This window comes from Mesitornis unicolor, unplaced genomic scaffold, assembly GCF_000695765.1.
Source record: "Mesitornis unicolor isolate BGI_N332 unplaced genomic scaffold, ASM69576v1 scaffold16446, whole genome shotgun sequence".
NCBI classification, from domain to species: Eukaryota; Metazoa; Chordata; class Aves; order Mesitornithiformes; family Mesitornithidae; genus Mesitornis; species Mesitornis unicolor.
In genome coordinates, this window is record NW_010191853.1 from 130,295 (window position 1) to 148,791 (window position 18,497).

Below are 18,497 nucleotides of genomic sequence, written 5' to 3' on the forward strand. Positions count from 1 at the left end.
TGAAGTCTTTCTCACATCTTTTAAACTAAATGATGTTAAAAGATACTAAGCCGTATGAGCTGCATTAAAATTCTTTAAAAATCACATTTATACAGCTCATCTTGTAGTGGTACTTTTTTTAAAAGAAACTTTTAGACCAGTTTCAAACTTTTACAGAAGGCTGGTTCATCTTTAAATGAAGTTCCTGATCTCACGAAATGAAACTGTGACCAATGGTTTGAAACACAAATTAAAAAAAACCACGTTCAAGCATTTTCTTAGTACTCAGTGTTATGGTACAAGTAACTTGCACCACTTTTTCAAATCTTCCTTGGAGTATTTTATTCCATCTTGCTCTGCAAGGCTCTGAAACAGTAGTTCATTTAACTTAAGCAAAGCACTTAAATCTCAAATTTTTCTTACCATCCTTTTGCTGTTTGCTCAACAAATTAAGTAGACACTTTTAAGAGAGTTATAAAACCCTTTTGGGTGTCTTGCTGTATCACTTCAGAAACCAAGCAAGTCTGAAAATCACACTTGGTTTCACAGGAAATTCTTTACTGACCCCATCAGCCTCAAAAGTCTTCGCTGGAAGCAACAAGCCTCTTTAAAGAATTCTTTTCTTTTCAGCCATAACTGAACAAATGAACTGAACAAATGAAAAACACGGACTTCTTGTGCTCCAGTTTCTCAATCCACTTTTGCAGCTTTCTCCAAATTTAGGCACCATTGACTGTGGGACTAGCTACAGTACAATTTCATTTGTGTTCTTCCTAAACTCCACTTACGCTCATGTTAATTATTTCGATGATAGTATTTTCCACACACTGGCATAACTGAACATAAGGGTCCATGCTGGCAATGTCCCTTGAACAACTTTTGTCAGATGAATCTTTACAAAGTCCTGACACTTCAAGTGGTTTCTCCTTTAGTTGCTGGAGACCTAGAAAATTAGGCAGAAGCAGCAAAGTACATATAAATAAGTAATTTTTAAAAATTGTTATATTACACCCATAAACAAACATGCATGCTATGAAATTGCAAATTTGAGCCATCACTATTTTATACATCAGCCTTAAATCCACATAATATTTCTAGATACCCTAAAACATTTCTTTTTCATTTACCTATGGGATTTTTATATTCCCCTCTTACTTTTTTATCATAAACATACTCACACAGGCAGCATCAGGGAACCTTGTATCATATGAACAGAGCATTTGTCTTTAGACAGAAAAAGAGACAAAACCATGCTCAAGATCATCCGATACACTTAAGTGGTTAATTCACGTTCACACAATCACTGTATATTTATCCAGCCATGCTAGGTCATGTGTAGCTTCAGGTAGCTCATTTGACTTTGCATTTCCAACAGATCAGGAAGACTTATATGGCCATTATGCCTCAGCTGAGAGGTTGAAACATCCTCGTGTACTCTAAAAGCCAATGGCTTTTGCTCACGTCTTTCATCCTTGGAACAGCAAATTCTATGCAAAACACTTGCATGCAGAAATACATCTTGAAATGATACAAGCAGGGAAATAAAACAGAAGGCAGTACAAAGCTTAGTGAAAGGAATGCCTTCAGTCCCCTTAGCCTCTAATCTCTCTCCTCCAAGTCAGTAAATCCACCTATCCCTATTCCTTCTGTATGTACAACAGCAGTAAACTTCATACTGCATTCTAACTACACTCAAACTTTTGAAACATTAACCCAATTTTCTCTGTGGGACCATGATGTTACTTTTGAAATCCAAGGTTATTTTACTTACGTGTAATAATTGGGTCAAAGTCTCTTGTCTGTGTAGCAACATCAGAGGCACACACTTGTCCTATTTGTATCAGCAGAGACATAATATCCTCATACAGAGGAGGAAAGGCTTGACAGAATGACACCAGACAAGGTAGGGTCGGCATAAAAAAAGCATAGCGCTTCGACTGGGTTAAAACTATCAAGGAAAAAGAAATGGTTTAAGTAAGAAGAAACTATTATAAAAATTCAGTCAAGGATTGTTGTTACTTTCACAATTGTAATTCACACAGCGGCATTTAGACAGAATTGCATTCAACCTAGACAAATAATTCTAACAAACATCACAATGTATTCAGGGCTTGCTGGAGTGCTCACCTGTGAGTAGAGTTCCCATCACATTAATTGCTAAACGAGCCACGCTGAGAGATTTTGGTAGTGCATACTGGATACACAGAAATGAAAGTAACTGGATGGCAAAGATCTGGTGAGTGGGTGAAGACAAAAGAGAAATAAGCAATAAAGTTACAGATTGCATTGTATTTTCTATCCTAAGCTCTTCACATAACTAACGAGTTAGCAAATAATAAGCCTTGACAATAGTTATTGTGAATTTTTTTCTGCTGACATTAAGAAAAAACTCCTACATGTATTTAACATTAATCAAAGTACCAGCATTAGTGTTTCAAAATCTCCCCGACGGGCACAATTTGTTCCGACATTAATGATGAGCAACAAAGCAACACACAATTTACAGTATAATCCTTGTAAAAGCTGTGGAAGGTCTGAGACGTTACAGTTTTAATTTAAATAGCTGAGTGACCTCTCATCAGCAGTAACTTAGTATTTGAGAAGGGATTAAGTAAGAGCAACTATAAAGTTGCCTTGATACAGAAAACAGAGGAATCTTTAGCCCAATAAATTGTAGTTACCTACAACTAGCCAAGCATGTAATCTCCCCTTGTATACTAAATCTGGGTCTACAAATTGCTTTAGAAAGTAATAATAAATTATTATTTGCCATTGTATTTCATAATCGTCATGAGAAGATCTTCAAAAATATTGGTGAAACATTTCAAAATCAAACTCCTGACTCCTCCCTTGATCTTCGGATTCAAACAGCATAACTCTGAGGAAAGCTGCACATGTCATTCTAGGAGGATTTGTTCTTGCAGTTAGGCCAGTAAGACAACTGGCAGAGGAGAAACTTAAATTTGTTTGGAAATTTACACTTTATAGTCTCATTGCTAGCTTGCTTCAAGAAACAGTAGTAATATTCCCTGGAAAAAGACTTAATAGTCAAATTTTTCTTAAGAATGAATAAAATTTTGATCTTAAGACTGCTTCATCTGTTCTACAGAATATCTTTGGAAAAAAGTTTTTCAAAATGTAAATCTTCGTAGAAGTTCCTGTAGCTATAAAGTGTCAGATAAAAACTATGTAGGCAAAACTTTTGCCAACTGATTTATACTCCATATGAAGAAAAAATAGAAGTTATTACAGAAATGTGCTTTTATTCATGTTCTTATTGAAATTAATGAGTATTTCCTGAACAAGTGTAAAGAGGTATGTTAAAGGAGTTGTCACAATCTCTGTTTGGAAGGAATTTAAACGCTGTGCCTTTAGTTTAAGGTAAAAGTTCCATGGATGTTCCTTTAATATCCTAGGCAAGTTAGAACAGGACTTTTTTTAGCGATGTTTTCATTTTCTTCCCTTAACCAATACTTCACCAGGGTTAACCTCTCACAGTGGTTCTCAAACGAGGTGACTGTACAGTACCTGCTTTTCCAGTTCAGGCTGGGCTATGAGCTCAGGTATGAAATCCAGACAGATGTGCATCGATGGAATCCCCGCCACTGTCAGCGCCAGGAGTTCACATGGATAACCCTGTGCGATGTAAAAACAGATACGTCAAAGGTGTTTTAAAAATTCTGCTTCAATTAAGATTTTAAAATAGATCTGCATTAATGCCTTTTTAAAACTATTATACTTGTAAATCTCTTTTGTTCAGAATTATAAGCAACAGGCCTACATCCCGAGGCAACGTGAGGCAGGCTGGGTGACAAACCCAGGGCATAAATTCTTTATCTTCAATACTCAACATATTATTTGCATAGAAACTATCCTTCCACTCCTCAAACTAAACCAAGATTTTAGTGAACCTCTCCTTCTGTGTCTTTCCCCTGTCTTCCAAACTTCACCATATGCCCCAACTTGGTTATTTCACGACTGCACCTTTTTGACTTTTTTAGTCATTTAACCAGTGCCAGGTCAAGGCAAATTAACTCCTTTTAAAGAGACTGCCATCTGGCAATGAATGATTTAATACACATTTCTACTAAAAAATTTGCTAATTTCCCCCCCCCCTTCTTTTTTACTTTTTCTTTTTTTTGAAGGCATACAGCTGTTTTGGCAGGGGCAACCTTTCTCCTTCCACTGTAAAGAGATAAACTGTGCCCTAACAAAAAGGACAGATAAGAAGATGTTTACATTTGAAGCCAAATTACAGTTTTGAATAATGGGTATACTAATCTAAAAACATGGCCAGAAGAAAGTAAACCACAAAAGATATGGAACAACCAAGATGATTAGACCAGTTTTCCTTGGCCTAGAATGGACAAACTATTTTGGTATAAAAAAGGGCAGAGGCACAAACAAAGCATGTGTTTAATGATGAGGAACAGGCACAGTTTAGCTGCTCCCTTCTCAGCTACAACATAAGAGTCCAAGCACCAAAATATGGAGGAAATGTAGGTAACTACAAATGTGGTCAGATGGGAAGCAGAAATGTGGGCCGTTATCATTTCTGAGGAACACAGCAGCAGCACTCAACAGCCTTTGACCACTTCATTTGTTTCTTTCTTAACCAGAGAAACCATGAAAGAACTAAACCAGTGCAAAGCAGACCTGGAAATGAACCAGTTTGACGATGTTGGGATCAGCTATATACATCTGATGCAGGAGACAGCAGATCAGACACTGGACCTCTCGAAGATTACACAGCAAGCTATCTTCTTCTTCTAGTTCAGGACTCTTAGGGCCTGTGGTACTATGAACACTCTTTAGCAAACTGTGGGAATTACTGCTCTGGGCTTTTTCTTCGTCTGTAGGTAAGCAGATCTCTAGAAGAATCTGCACAGCAGCACTGTCCTGTGGAGAAAATGGGCAACAGACCATGCATAAGTAACCCCAATGAAACCAAAGAAATCAAATACGAACTAATGACAATTTAAGAAATGGAAGACTGTCAGGTGGCTAGAATTTTGAAGTATAGATTTTTTTTAATATAGAATAAAACCAACTCATTTCAAGAATCACAAATCCTGAGAAACTTTAAAAAAACCCCAACACTTTATCTGAATCAAGACTCAAAGGGAAAAAAAAGCTCAAATCCAACAAGACAATCATAATCACAGAGCAGAAGAGTAAATTCAACAGAATCTCACTTCAAAATAAATATGCAATGGTCCCTTAAAGCATCCACATCCAACAAAATATGCACACAGCCATGTAATTTGCAGTATTCAGGGGAGACTACACAACTCATTTGAATACAAAACTTCCTATTAACTCAAAAATAAACTTCTAATGGGGAGTATATACGTGACATTCTTCCAGATAGAGCTAAGAAGAGACTGCCTCTGACAAAGGTTTAGTCAAGAATTCCAGAACATCAAGCAATGTTAACCACTCTTCAGCCTCACACTTTACAATGCTGGCTGCCTCTCTCAAATAACACAGTTCAAATGATCATGCATAGGTCTGTCACATGTAGTCATGTTTTACTGCTCCAAGTCTAAGCACAGAAAGAGCCTCTGGATTACTCAAGCAACAAAGCAAGAAGGGCTAGTATGCAAAACTCTTCTTTTTTCAAAGCAGTTAACTAATACAATGCTTCAGACTAGAAAACAGAAGACAGAAAATATTTAACAATCTGAATACAGTGCCAGTTTTCTTTTTCATGGTAACAGAAGTTAGTAGAAAAAGAAGTCAAAAGCTCTCCTTCTTCGTTTCCTGTTTCTGTATTTCTGCTTTTATCACTGTCTTTCATGACATCATTTAACAACCATTTCTTCCCCCTTACCTGAGCAGCTAACAATGCATTTTTTAATTCTTCCCTCGTAACTTCTGGGGCCTCTGGACCCATTGCACTGTTTTGGGATGGTCTGATGTCCTGCTCTGCAGTTTCTTTAAGGTGAGAATTGAGGAAAGCTTTTGACGCTAGAAGATATCCATTCAACATGTGCAAGGTTATATCCATGAGAGGAGGACTCCTGATATGGGAGCACATGACAGAATAAAGGCATTTCAGTAGGCAGAACAGTAACACAGTAATAATATGAACAAACTAAAAACAGTCCTCAAAGGCTCATTTCATTTGGTTGTAGCCTGGTTCATACTAAAGCTGGTTTTCCTAATCCAGCAAAATACTAAAGGTCACAATCCCTCCTGCTGCCCTGCTCCTCTCATGCACACACGTGTACGCATCCACCCCACCAAAACAAGGAACTGCTGAAGAGACTCATTGCTGATGAACAAAAGAAACCTGAAATGGGTCAGCTGTACGTGAAATGAGGTAAAATAATTACCTGAATGATGGAAAAATAAGGCAGACAAAGTCTGAACTGCTTCCACAATACTAAGATGATAGGTTTCAAATCACCTTGCATTATAAATCTTCTCTACAGTTTTAGAAACTTAGGATTTTCAATCTGCACCCAGGGCTACAGGGATATACATCTAAATATTTCACCTACGGGTTGGGGATTAAAGATGTCATCAACAGAAACTTGAAGTCTAGCAGAGCTGTAGCAACTCAAACGAAAACTGGATTCACGGTTCAATTGCTAACAGGCAAGGGGGGACAGATGCATACAAACAACAACATGAAGAACAAATCAAGTTGACTATTAGCCATTATTGTGAACAAAAAGATAACAAAAAAGGGGAAAAAATAAACCACAACTGACAGAAAACATGAAAAAGAATACGCAAGGAATAAAGCTAGTGGCTAAAGTACATTTAAAATTATTAACCGTATCTTTTTAGAATAACAGATACAATTTCCTTCATTAAAATGAAAAAGCAAAGTTATAATTTACAAATTCTGACTTACTGTTTACATTATTTCATATTTGCCTTAAAAGCTGCTCCATTGCTATCAGTTATCATCATTTTCACTACTTGAATTCTCAGCTCATTCTGCATCGGAGCCATAAGGCAGCATTAGACACTCTCCTCTGTCATCACTGACATCTAGCTAGAGGAACTAATTTCTAAGCACTACTAAAAGTCTCCTTTGGGAAATCCACTGCTGTCATATCCATCAAGTACCCCCTGGCTGAAACTGGTACCCTAAAAGATGGAATACCTGCAGCCCCGTGAGGGAAAAGACAGCATGAAGTGGAAGGCTGTTACAGCCACAACCTCAACCACCACCACCACCATGTGACAGCAGCCATTTCAAGCATGCTGCAATGTCTATTTAGAACAAATTCACATTGACAAATCTGAAATGGATGACCTATGTACAAATTCCAGAGTTTCCAAAACAGAACTGGGTGTAGGGCTGTCCAACAAGACACTCAGCTGGACAGCGTGACATGCTGAAACAGCAGGCACAGCTCGCTCTGTCCTCAGACCAACAAGCTTAACACAAAAAGAAAAAAAGGAACTTACAAGCTCATATATTTATTCTGAAAATATCTTTTGAAGTACTGAAAGCTTTTAGAAGTTTTCTATACAACACTTTTATATTTAGCATTCACTGTGTATCAGTGTAAGTACCTCAGAAGATAAAAAGCTAAAGAAGGGAGATGCTTACCTATGAACTCTCTGATCACATCTTAGTACAATCAAAGGATCAATCATCAGATCATTCTGAGTGTATTTCTGCTGTCGGACTACTGAAGGCTGCAGAGCATTAACAGTCATCACCCACAGTCTAAAATGAGATTATTTTAACGATATTTTATTAGATAATCTGTATGAGAAAAGCGATCATGTAAGCATGTGGACACTCAGTTAGCTGTATTGTTCTAGGCCTATCAAGGAGCACAACCCCCTTATGTATTCACAGGCCTTGAAGTTAACCAGGATACAGTTAACTTACAACCACTGGAATTACAGCAATCAAACTGTTTTTACTGCAAAAGAGCATCCACTTCCTCAGAAAGTGGCATTACACCTACCTGCAACAAGCAACCAAACAATATTTTGAACCTACCTTCTTGGCATCACAGTATTAAGAACCATCCAAAGTTTATTGACAGTCTGAAGAATCCTGCGAGGGACCCCAGCATTCAGCAAGTGATTCATATTTGATGTCAGTACTTCTGCATATGGGATCAATTCACCCGCTGAGAGAAGTGTTAAATGTTCTAGGATCTGCATCAGCTGGGTATGATTTCCAGGCAGCATGGAAAATGCTACAAAATAAAGACAATGGGATCTTGACAAAACCAGACTTCTGACATTTTTTCTGACTTGGCAGCAGAATATTTTCATTATACAAATGCAGCATGATCAAATTAGCTAAACAGCCACACACTTCCAAATCTACTATATTACAATCCATTTGGAAAGAACACTGCTTACTTCAACTGAAGTTATTTACCTTCTTGGAGCTGTTTGGGAGAGTGATTCTTTGCCATGTTTGTAAGAAGCATCCTCCTCAGTAAGGCATCAGTGCCTGTGATCTGTTCCTCACAGATCCAGTCTTCCACGATGCACAGGTGTGGATAGTTAGTTGCAAGAAGGCGTAAGAGCGCAGAATGCAAACCTTTAGGGGCATTAAGAAAGTTCACGTCTTAGATTTGAGTAGCTACATTTTTCACCTGAACAGGTTTGTGCCTACCTTTTCAACAACAGACCTGAACTGAATCACTGCCAAGAAATTCAGTGAGCTCACGTGTTTATAGCTTGACATCCTAACTCCAACAGAAAGGAAAAGTAACATTTTGGAAAGGTGGCAGGACCCTACAGTAACTCTTAATCTCAGTCTGGAATAATTAAAAATTCTCAGGCAATTCCTACTCTAAAACCTACACTAGGTAGGTAACACCTACTCTAAAGAGAGCTGCCTTCCTCAAACTTTCACTATAACTCTTCACACATATCTGTAACCTCAGTAGTTACTACTGACTGATTTTAAAAGAAAGGAAGGGGCACTGCAAAACAGATTATAGCCACAGAGCTAGAAACATGCTAGAAACACGCTCAGCCTTCCTTCGTCGTGCACATTAGCCTTTCACACACAAATATACCTCCCAGTTCCTGCTGCAGTCCCTGTGCCTGCCGGATGAGGTACTTGATTGGAATCTGATCCATTAATGCCGAAGAGTAAGACTTGGGTTTTTTCTGCATGGCAGCTGTAAGGGAACAGGACAAGAAACCACAAGAAAAAAATATTTCCCCAACTGAATCAATAAAGAAAATGTAAAGCACTTTTCTCTATAGCATCCAAGTAAAATAGAGAAAATCCCAAATAAAACACTTAATTTCTCTAAAGTATTGAATTAAGCTCTTCAGGAAACCATTTCTGTGAACATTTCCACTTACAGATTTTCCTGGCATTTAGATTTGTTCGCAAGGTCTCCATACTATCTTTGATCAAGTCCAAGTGATTTTGAGATCATAGCACAAATCTGGACCTTCTTTATTAAAGGTTTTTTTATTCTTAAAAAACCTGGTTATCAGTTGGTACGTGGAACACCTCGCAGTAAGAAGAAATGTATAAACGCAGGAAAAACTGTAATTGACTTCATAGTATTTCAGTCTTTGAATAGCGTAAAGAAAATAGCACTGAAGAATGCTGGAAGTTTCGCACCCTAAAAAGGGCAGGTAAAAACACTCACCAGATAGAAACACCATGTTTTCACTGAAACAGAATTCTGTCAATAAGGTACACATTTTTTAGAATTGATTTAAAGCCTCAATTTCAAAGGAAAAAAGAGATCATTCAGTATCGTCAACTATAAAACTGCCAACTCAAAGAAATGTGCATGCAAGTTTGATGACACATAAATAAATGAAGATCTGAAGTAATTAAGAAGTCTTTGTTAATTGTTGCTGTTTATATTAGATGGTCATAACCATTTCTGGCAACTCTTTGGACAGCTTGAACCTTTTTTAATCTGGGAAACAAATTACTCAACTATAGAGTTTTAGCAGAAACCTTATGTCTTGCATTTCTACAGCAGTGCTGTATATATTACAAGAATCTAAACTTTTTCCTGTTGTGCTTGAATCTGACAGCAACATGAATTTTGGTTATTTTAAGAATTCCTCTCTTTGCACCGAATTTTCAGTTAATCAGTTTTACTGTGATGTACCTAGGATCTTTGTGCTTGCCAGAAGGGCTTCTTCATACGACAGGACGTAGTAGAGGACAAGCAATTGTGTTGTGATGCTGTATCGTTGGGTAAGACGAGTATTTTCTACCTGTAAATAAAACCACATACAAAGATCATGTTGCATTCCTGATTCTTGAGAACAAAAATTTGGATTTACCTGCAAATATGAAGAAAGATAAGGCAGTAAGCCTTGTATAAAAGTACTAAGCCATATGAGGTCCAAGCTGAAAATTGCAGGGAACTGTTGATTTGCTTCTTTTTTTCTTTTAAATGAGCTTCAAACATAAAATGTGGTTTTGATATCTTGGGACACTAATAAGGAGTAATCCCAAGTTACCAATGCAAGTCAATGCTTGCCACTTACTCTACATTTGTCCAGGTGACAATCCTCCTACTTCTATCAAAATGAAAACGCTTATTTCAAAAACAGCTAGAGTGCTTCAGTTAAACAGCATTTTTATCTATGATCAAGTCAGTACAAAAATTATACAAATCCTACATGAACACCTCCAGTTTTCGATCCATGCAGTGCTTTTCTTTGTATTTTTTAACAGCATGAGCTGATGAGTTCCCAAGGAAAAGGGCAAAACAGGGACAGATAACAATCCTAAAAATCTGAGTAGCACTAACAAGATTCACTTCAAAACACATGACCATCGCTGTAGCAGAAGCCATTAAAGACAAAAAGTGAGGCAACTTACAGAATCTGTGTCACACACTTACACAAAATACTGAACCACATGGTCACATTAAAGCACATGGAAAAAGCAAACAAATCATTTACCCCAGAGAGTCCTTGAAAAACATTCAGTATCTCCTGTTCCGTGACAGGCTGATTTGTGGCCTCTGGGTTGGATTTAGATGCAGGAGTAAGAATAGAGTTAATGTAAACATCAATGAGAGGAAGCAACTGAGGATGGAGCGGAGTGGTGGTTTCACAGAGCTGTCGATAGATCCAGTCCTACAAAAAACCATGCCATTACACGTTCTGTTTTGAAGTTGGAGGGCAACTTTTTTTGCCTGCAAGAACATCCCATTTTAACTAGCTACAAAAAAATGCAACTGAATCACAGAATCTTAGGAGTTGGAAGGGACCTCGAAAGATCATCCAGTCCAATCCCCCTTGCCAGAGCAGGATCACCTAAACTAGATTGCAGAGGAACACGTCCAGGCGGGTTTTGAATGTCTCCAGAGAAGGAGACTCCACAACCTCTCTGGGCAGCCTGTTCAGTGCTCTATAATGCCACTTTGATTTTGGAAAGTGTAGTAACAGTTCTGAATTGGGTCATAAACTGTCTATCCCGGACCCTGCACTGTACAGACCCACCAATAAATTTGTCCAGGCTGGAAATCTCATTCTGACTACAATATTATTGAGTGCAAACGGGGAGAGAGATAACTTTCTTACTATTTTTCACTTAACCAAGTTGTGGTCTCTGGATTACACAGCTAAGACTGGGTACCCTAACTTAATACACAGTTCCTTCTTAAATTACATGGTCATAGGCTATATAATTCATCAAGAATTCTGTTCCTATAATTCAACCAAAAAACCAGTCTGCAAAACCTAGTCAACATTCAAAATTATGTTCAGTATAAAAACAAAGATCATACCTTAATGGATACTTTGTGCTTGGTGAATGATCGACTTTTTAAAAGCTGGTAAATGCAGTGAATAGGTAAAAACCCAGTAATGTTGGCACTGAGATTGCCTGTAACAGGCACGCGAACTGCATGGGCCGTAACAACCTAAAGAAAAGTTATCATTAACAACAAAAAGACCCCAAATATTCACCTTATCACAATGCATAAGCACAAGGTGAGAAAGGTGCACAGCTACGTTGGTTCTGGCATTTACTTATTTTTGGTTGTTCAGAACATGAAAAACACTTTTATGTATTTCAATGCAGTATGTGTAAAACTGTAGCACACTTACTACACCTGTGAACCATTTCCTGCTACTGCAAAACATAATGTCACGGTGGACAATTTTCCTCCTTTGCTTCCCCATTATTTAAAAAAGCGAAGCGTTCAAAAAGCATACTTGGATCAGAGTACAAAAAGAAAGATCCAAGGCTCTTCAGTAGCAGCAGGGCTTGGATTCTTCTTGTAGGTCAAACTGAAGCAATTACAGAAGAAAGAAAAAAAGAAAGAAAAAAAATAGGAAAAAAAAAAGACCTGGGCTTGAAATACCTGCTCAGTGAAAATCTCCTGTGTGAAGATTGTCTTCATTCTGCTGAGCGAGCTGGGCTTAATGACAATCTGGAACAAAGAACAAAGTACTTCCAATTTTAAGTTCTAGCTTTCTTATTCGTAAGTACTGCAAATTTATTTTATAAACTGTTAACTCTTAACCTTTTAAAATCTGCCTTCATTGGGATACCAGGAAAACAGTCACATCTAAACACCAAATATAAAACGAATCTTTTCAAACGTCTCAAGTTCACCAGTCCAGGTCTTCCTTATCTTAAAGCTGTCTACCCAGCTTTTACATTTGATGAGACACAGTTTCGTGATAGTAAACTGAAGGCAAGTCTCCCTTAGTAATTTTCAAAAATTAATTACTAATTTTAATTTTTTTTCTTAAACAAAAAGTTTGCCACTTAGTTTGGAAACTACTTCAATTCACCTCCTAAAGAGTTTACTTCTCGCAAATACTGATTTCACCAAGTCAGCGCTTTTTGGAGATACTTTTATTATAACACACCTCTGTATCAAGAGGTATGCATAGTTTAATGTTTCTCTAGAGGAACTAATTTATTTAGTTACTAACTTTTTTACTCTACCTTTGCTTTAAGTATATTAGCAAAATCAAAGTTCTTTATATTAAAAGTAAATACAAGAGTATTATACAGAGTAAAAAGTGAATTTCACGGAAAGCACGCGCTAGAAATAGTTGAGGATTTACCTTCATTCCCAAGGTGGAGCAGACCAAATCAATGATAGCGCTGAGCTGATTACTGTGGAAATACATGGCTACCAAGAGAAGCATCTCTCCAAAAGAAGCAGATACACCAGAAATGCTAATGATAACAAAGAGGAAGAGTTAATTTCCAACAGGACATAAGTAAATGCGAGATTACTGGAATCATTCAAAACAAAAGCAGCTTGCTCTCACCTCTCGAAGTAAGCTTCCTCCTTTATCATCCAACTCAGCCACATTACCATCAGTTGCTCCTGTTCTGGGGTGCTGCACAGAGAAAAGCCATGAAAGATCCTTTTCCCAGGAACTACCACTAGTTTTACTAACAATTACTAGCAGAAAAGCCAGTATTTGAGAAATCTTATGCCAGGAAACTTTTTGTCACTTTCACTGTCGCATCAAATAGCTGACAAGCACCAATATTTAACACAAACTTCAGCCCAATTATCAAGCAATCTCCTGTCTTGAATGCACAAAGCAGAAAGCTACATCCTTTAAATACCTGTAGGGTGACTCTTTTGAACAGGATCTCAAAAGAATTTGGCCATAAACTTGTTCAATGGAAAAGTGAAATAGTAACGCCTACTTTAGCCTTTAAGAACCACTCCAAACTAAGCTAATGCCAATGCTCCCCTCTCAAAAGATTTGCTGTAAACAACAAGGAGAGCTGAGCAGGGTTGGGGGGGAATATCAATTTACTCATCATAGAGTGACAAATCCCTTCAATAAACATTGATTGAATCATTGAACATTGCCTTAACAGTGCTAGAACAGCAGCATCTTTACAAAGCTCCTCCTTTATTGAGAGGTACCTGACAAGAGTGGAGAAGGCCAGCAGCATACAGAAGGAAAGAGACACAAAGCGAACACCAGCTGGGGTTGCGGGAGGTCGGCTGGTCATGAGCTGCAGGAGCTGCTCAGCTTCTTCATCAGTTGGCCTGAACAGGATGGGAAAAAACCAAAACTCACCCTGCTGATTTAAGAGTGAACAGATTTCCAACCTTATCACAATGGCTAAAGATTAAATTTTCTGTTATTTAATGTTTTTCAAGTTGCTATCAACAAACGAGTTATCAAGATTAACTGGCAATTCTCTCTGAACTTAAAACCATAAAAATCTGTTATGGGATAACAACGGTGAGAAAACTCCCCTAGGATATATTCTTGCCCATTAGTACAAAATACCTAAATTAAAACTAACAATGCATGAAGATCACACACCATTAGTGCTCTCTAAAAACGAAAAGCAGAGGAACAGAAATTCTAAATTCATGCAGTGCACATTGCCAGTTTTCAGCTGCCTTCTCTTCTTCACATTGCTTCAACTACTTTGGCCTAGACTTTTAAGAAGTCAGTGAAACTCATTTTGCAGCATTAAAGACAGCACCATATTTCTTGCATTATTTTTTATATTAAAAATCAGCAAAGTTGATAAATGGATCTTTACCATCAGAACATAAAAACTTTGCTGCTGAGAATAGTACTAGAAAGTAAAAAAACACACACCTGTCTCCACAGACATTAGCATTATGTGATATTTGCACTGTAAGTACCATATATACTATGAAAACTATATATTTTATATATAAAACATACATTATATTCTATATATTGGATATATGAAATATATACTATACAATATATATAATACTGCACTATAAAGAAACTTTCATCAACTGGCAACTCCAGCCCTCAGCACATGAGCAGGGTCTCCCCTAGTACTATAACTGGCGAGTCCTGCCACGACTGTTCAAAAGACACAAGGGCATCAAGAGACAGCTCACGTTAGAAGTGCCTAAAGCTCTCAAGCTCTGTTTAAATGGACAGACAGCAAATAAAAGGGAGAGCATTGAAACATTCATTACTTCAGCCCAGCAATTCCCATCAAAGCGCAATAGAGACGTAACAACGCGCTGGCTTTCACGACATGCTCTTCCTTCAGTCCTGAATACACAGACACATTTGGCTCCATATCAACATCTGCTTCTTCCACAATGTGTGTGCTGCGAACCGTGGGAAGGATTCCCATGAGCTCCAGGAGCAGCTGCCGCCTCATTTGCCAAAGCACGGAACTGATATTATCTCTTTTTCTCTGGGTAAGAAGTGAAAAGGTGAGAACAACAATGTAAAACTCATTCCACCAAACAATGCATTACAATAAGAGCTTCCATAATGATGAAGTCAAAAGGAAAAAAAAGGAAAGGAAGAGGAATTTTTTTTTAAATGAAATTTTCAGTACCAGAGCAACAGGCAACACACGATCACATTACAACAGCTTGTGACAACAAAACACAAGCTTTAGTTAACTCAGCTAACCAGGCAAGTCAAGACACAACTTCCTGTTGTGAACACAGGATGAACGTATTCATCAGGTTAACATTACGAACTTACAGCTACCTTACAATGATGTTTCCATACCTAAAGACCTCTCAGAGGAACAAACAGCTGCCTTCAGGGATCCTACTTACAGACCTGATGGTCCCACTAGAATTGGTTCCCTTGTAAAGGCTGCTCCAAGACATGCAACAGGATTTATACGCATTCAGACAAACATGGGTGTGCACATGCAGAAGAGTTATAGCAAGCTGTAAGAATACTTTTTGAAACACAGAATATTTAGAGATTTTCATACCTGTTGGCCATTTCGGATAAAAGTTCCAAACCAAGTTCGAACTTTTGCATTTGTTCCAAGTAGCAAACCACTCACAAAACACACCAGGTCACTCACTCCATCATCTGAAGATTCATTTTTGGTGTGATCCAACGTCAAAGCCACACCAAGACCTGGCAGATGGCACTCCTCCACCTAGATAAAATGCCCAGGCTCAGTCACCTTTTTTGTTTTTAAAGCTCCAGTAAGGATCATAACTACGACTCTCACGACAGACTCACCACCATGCCTCGGACCCTCAGAGCCTGGGAAGGGTTCATTTTACAGAGATGACGAAGTGCTTCTGTTCTCCGACGGCCTCCGACGCTTTCCTCATCCTGGCGTTCACCATTCTTAATCAAACCTCTGCAGACTTAAATAACCAACGAGAGGTGTCAGTAAATCTGCCCTTCCCAACAGAAAGCCATGTAAACAAAAACACACAAAGCCATGCTGTTCTGTTCAGCTCACGACGATTCATTAGCTGAGCCACACAGACCTTGTCCAGGCAACAACTCACAAACTACACCATGAAAGCAGAACACAGAAATGATGTTTCTCCTCAGAGAAATTACAGGGTCATTACAGATTTATGCATCATCCAATTACTACTCATACTCTGTCTAATGTAACCTGTGCATGTGGCAGCCCTGGAGACTGAAATCTTATTGTGGGGTAAGGGATGCTAAACAGGCTCCATCAATACAAATTTTTCACCTCGTATTGTGGCTCAGTCTGAGGGACGAGAACTATTGCCAAGGACAGACCAGGTTCATAGTCCCAGTCGTTCACTGCCCCAGCTTCTGTAACAGCGACTACAGAGGAAAAGCTGCACCACACACACGAGTCTACATGCGGGCTGCAAAAACGGGAATTCACATGATGAGAATGGGAGCCCATCAGCATCTCTAGGTCTAAATGTATTCCAGTTATATTTCGTAAGCCAAACGCTCTCCTGTTCAAATATTTCTGACACGTGGTTTAGCCCAGAATTAACTATACTGCCAGAAATAAATTTAAACCTTTAGAAAAAGTAAACTGGACAAGAAGAAACCGTAACTCACCCTCATTAAAGCTATCAGGAACGTTGGCCACCAGAAGGCAGAGGAACCAGGCTCCGTTTCTAACGTGCAACAGAGCTTCAGCCACATCAACTATCGGCAACAGCGACGGCAGCTCTGGATAAACAGAGGGTTTTAAAAGTCACAGAGTTTCACTGTGAAACAAGGAAAACCATGCTTTTAATATGCATTTAAATTACATGCTCAATGACTGAAAAATCTGTTCCTCTTTCAAAGAGCTGGGCAGCTTTGATTAACCTTAAAATCAGTCACAACGGCTCCAAAAGTTATTTTGTTACATTTGTAAGAGGTTAAAAAACACTAGAAACACAAAATACTACACCTGCTTGCAAAATGCAGAGAACATCTGCTGCCTCCTCCAGGTAAACAGGACTTTCGAAGAGCTCAGAAGATTTGAGAAAAAACTCACCATTCGATTCTGACACCTGCAAGACAGTTTTCATCATCACTGAACAGGTTTTATGAAGTGATTTGTTCAACCAGTCTTTTATGGCTTTAAACTCAGCAGATTGAATACACTAAAAACTGTCAAAAATGTACAGCTATAAATACAGAACGGGCAAGAAAAGTGCTTAGAACAAGAAACATTTACTAGTGGGACTACTTCAATATGGCTGGTATCATCGCTCATTTCCAGAAGAAAAAGAAGTAGCTCACTGACAACTCTACAAACATGGGAAGGTTACACGAGGAAAATGAAATACTGGGAGGGTGAGGAAGAGGGGGTAGGAAAAGAGAAATGGCTAATATTATGCTGCAATAGGAGTAAAGAACTGGATGAAGAAAAGCCACAATTTCGCTTTCAAACGTGATTTCTGCACTGATACATTGCAAAATCACATTAGAGTACAGCGTATTACAGAACACAGAGTCTGTATCATATTAGAAAAGATCACCCTTGTTTGTTCTGAGGTAGAAAGAGGCCCTGTAGGAAGCTGGGCTCATCAGCAGTTTAATTGCAAGCCACTGTTCAATCAGACTGAGACTGTGAAGCAGGTAAGAACTGCAAAAAGAGTACTCACACACAGCAGCAGCCGCAGACACAGAAGCAAACAGCACATCTATCCAGACCTATCCAGAGTGCATTTTCACTAACACAAAACTCACAGGTGCCCAGATATGGAGAAATTTACCTTATTCATAATTGCCAGTAATTCGCTAAGTACGAGACGAAGCCGACGTGGTGAATCGCTGTGTTCAAATTCCAGTGTCAGCCCATGCTGAAGCTGCGACACCAAGATGCTTTCTCCGCTCCCTCCTCCCAACTTGTGCCTAACAGACAATTTAAAACCACCGTTATGTATTTTTGCAAATGCTTTCCTGCCTGCCCTCAACCCAAGCAGCTCCCCACGCACCCCCACCCATGGTGTGGCACAGGGAGGAAAAGATCCCCAAGACAAACAATGAATCCCGGATCCCTGGGTACGCTGCGCGGCCAAAACCCGAGCTTTTCCTCAGAGATTTATCAGGGTACACGGATGGTCGGGTCCACCCAGCCCTTCACAACAGCCGGAGAAACCACACCGCGGCTTTCTCTGCGTTACCGGAGCTGCTGCTCTTTGCTAGCGTCCTGCTCCAGGGCGTGGAAGTCCACGGAGAGTAAGGCCACGATGGAGTTGACAGCCTCCACCCCCGAGAGCAGCCGCAAGATCAGCTTCTTGTCCTGCGCCCAGCTCTGGCTCTGGTCGGCGGGGGCGCACAGGGCCATGCGCACCAGGCAGGGCAGCAGCAGCCGCAGCTCGGGGGCGCTCAGCGCGGCC

The 18,497-nt window shown here is 39.1% G+C and overlaps 1 protein-coding gene across 1 annotated transcript in view; it reads right to left on the reverse strand.

The window, feature by feature from the left end:
* Nucleotides 1–635: 635 nt before the first annotated feature.
* INTS2 (integrator complex subunit 2) overlaps nucleotides 636–18,497 on the reverse strand; it is a gene marked incomplete at its 5' end in the record, with an annotated part of 30,525 nt that continues 12,663 nt past the window's right edge. The window contains 24 exons of the mRNA XM_010186884.1: nucleotides 636–922; nucleotides 1,751–1,927; nucleotides 2,107–2,212; nucleotides 3,508–3,615; nucleotides 4,636–4,878; nucleotides 5,813–6,002; nucleotides 7,553–7,672; nucleotides 7,955–8,156; nucleotides 8,345–8,509; nucleotides 8,994–9,098; nucleotides 10,062–10,170; nucleotides 10,867–11,043; nucleotides 11,697–11,831; nucleotides 12,276–12,344; nucleotides 12,991–13,105; nucleotides 13,201–13,272; nucleotides 13,818–13,943; nucleotides 14,871–15,097; nucleotides 15,638–15,811; nucleotides 15,898–16,028; nucleotides 16,720–16,833; nucleotides 17,060–17,162; nucleotides 17,871–18,009; nucleotides 18,282–18,497. Coding sequence (XP_010185186.1) covers nucleotides 753–922; nucleotides 1,751–1,927; nucleotides 2,107–2,212; nucleotides 3,508–3,615; nucleotides 4,636–4,878; nucleotides 5,813–6,002; nucleotides 7,553–7,672; nucleotides 7,955–8,156; nucleotides 8,345–8,509; nucleotides 8,994–9,098; nucleotides 10,062–10,170; nucleotides 10,867–11,043; nucleotides 11,697–11,831; nucleotides 12,276–12,344; nucleotides 12,991–13,105; nucleotides 13,201–13,272; nucleotides 13,818–13,943; nucleotides 14,871–15,097; nucleotides 15,638–15,811; nucleotides 15,898–16,028; nucleotides 16,720–16,833; nucleotides 17,060–17,162; nucleotides 17,871–18,009; nucleotides 18,282–18,497 — 3,493 coding nt within the window. The remainder of the gene's footprint in view (nucleotides 923–1,750; nucleotides 1,928–2,106; nucleotides 2,213–3,507; nucleotides 3,616–4,635; nucleotides 4,879–5,812; nucleotides 6,003–7,552; nucleotides 7,673–7,954; nucleotides 8,157–8,344; nucleotides 8,510–8,993; nucleotides 9,099–10,061; nucleotides 10,171–10,866; nucleotides 11,044–11,696; nucleotides 11,832–12,275; nucleotides 12,345–12,990; nucleotides 13,106–13,200; nucleotides 13,273–13,817; nucleotides 13,944–14,870; nucleotides 15,098–15,637; nucleotides 15,812–15,897; nucleotides 16,029–16,719; nucleotides 16,834–17,059; nucleotides 17,163–17,870; nucleotides 18,010–18,281) is intronic.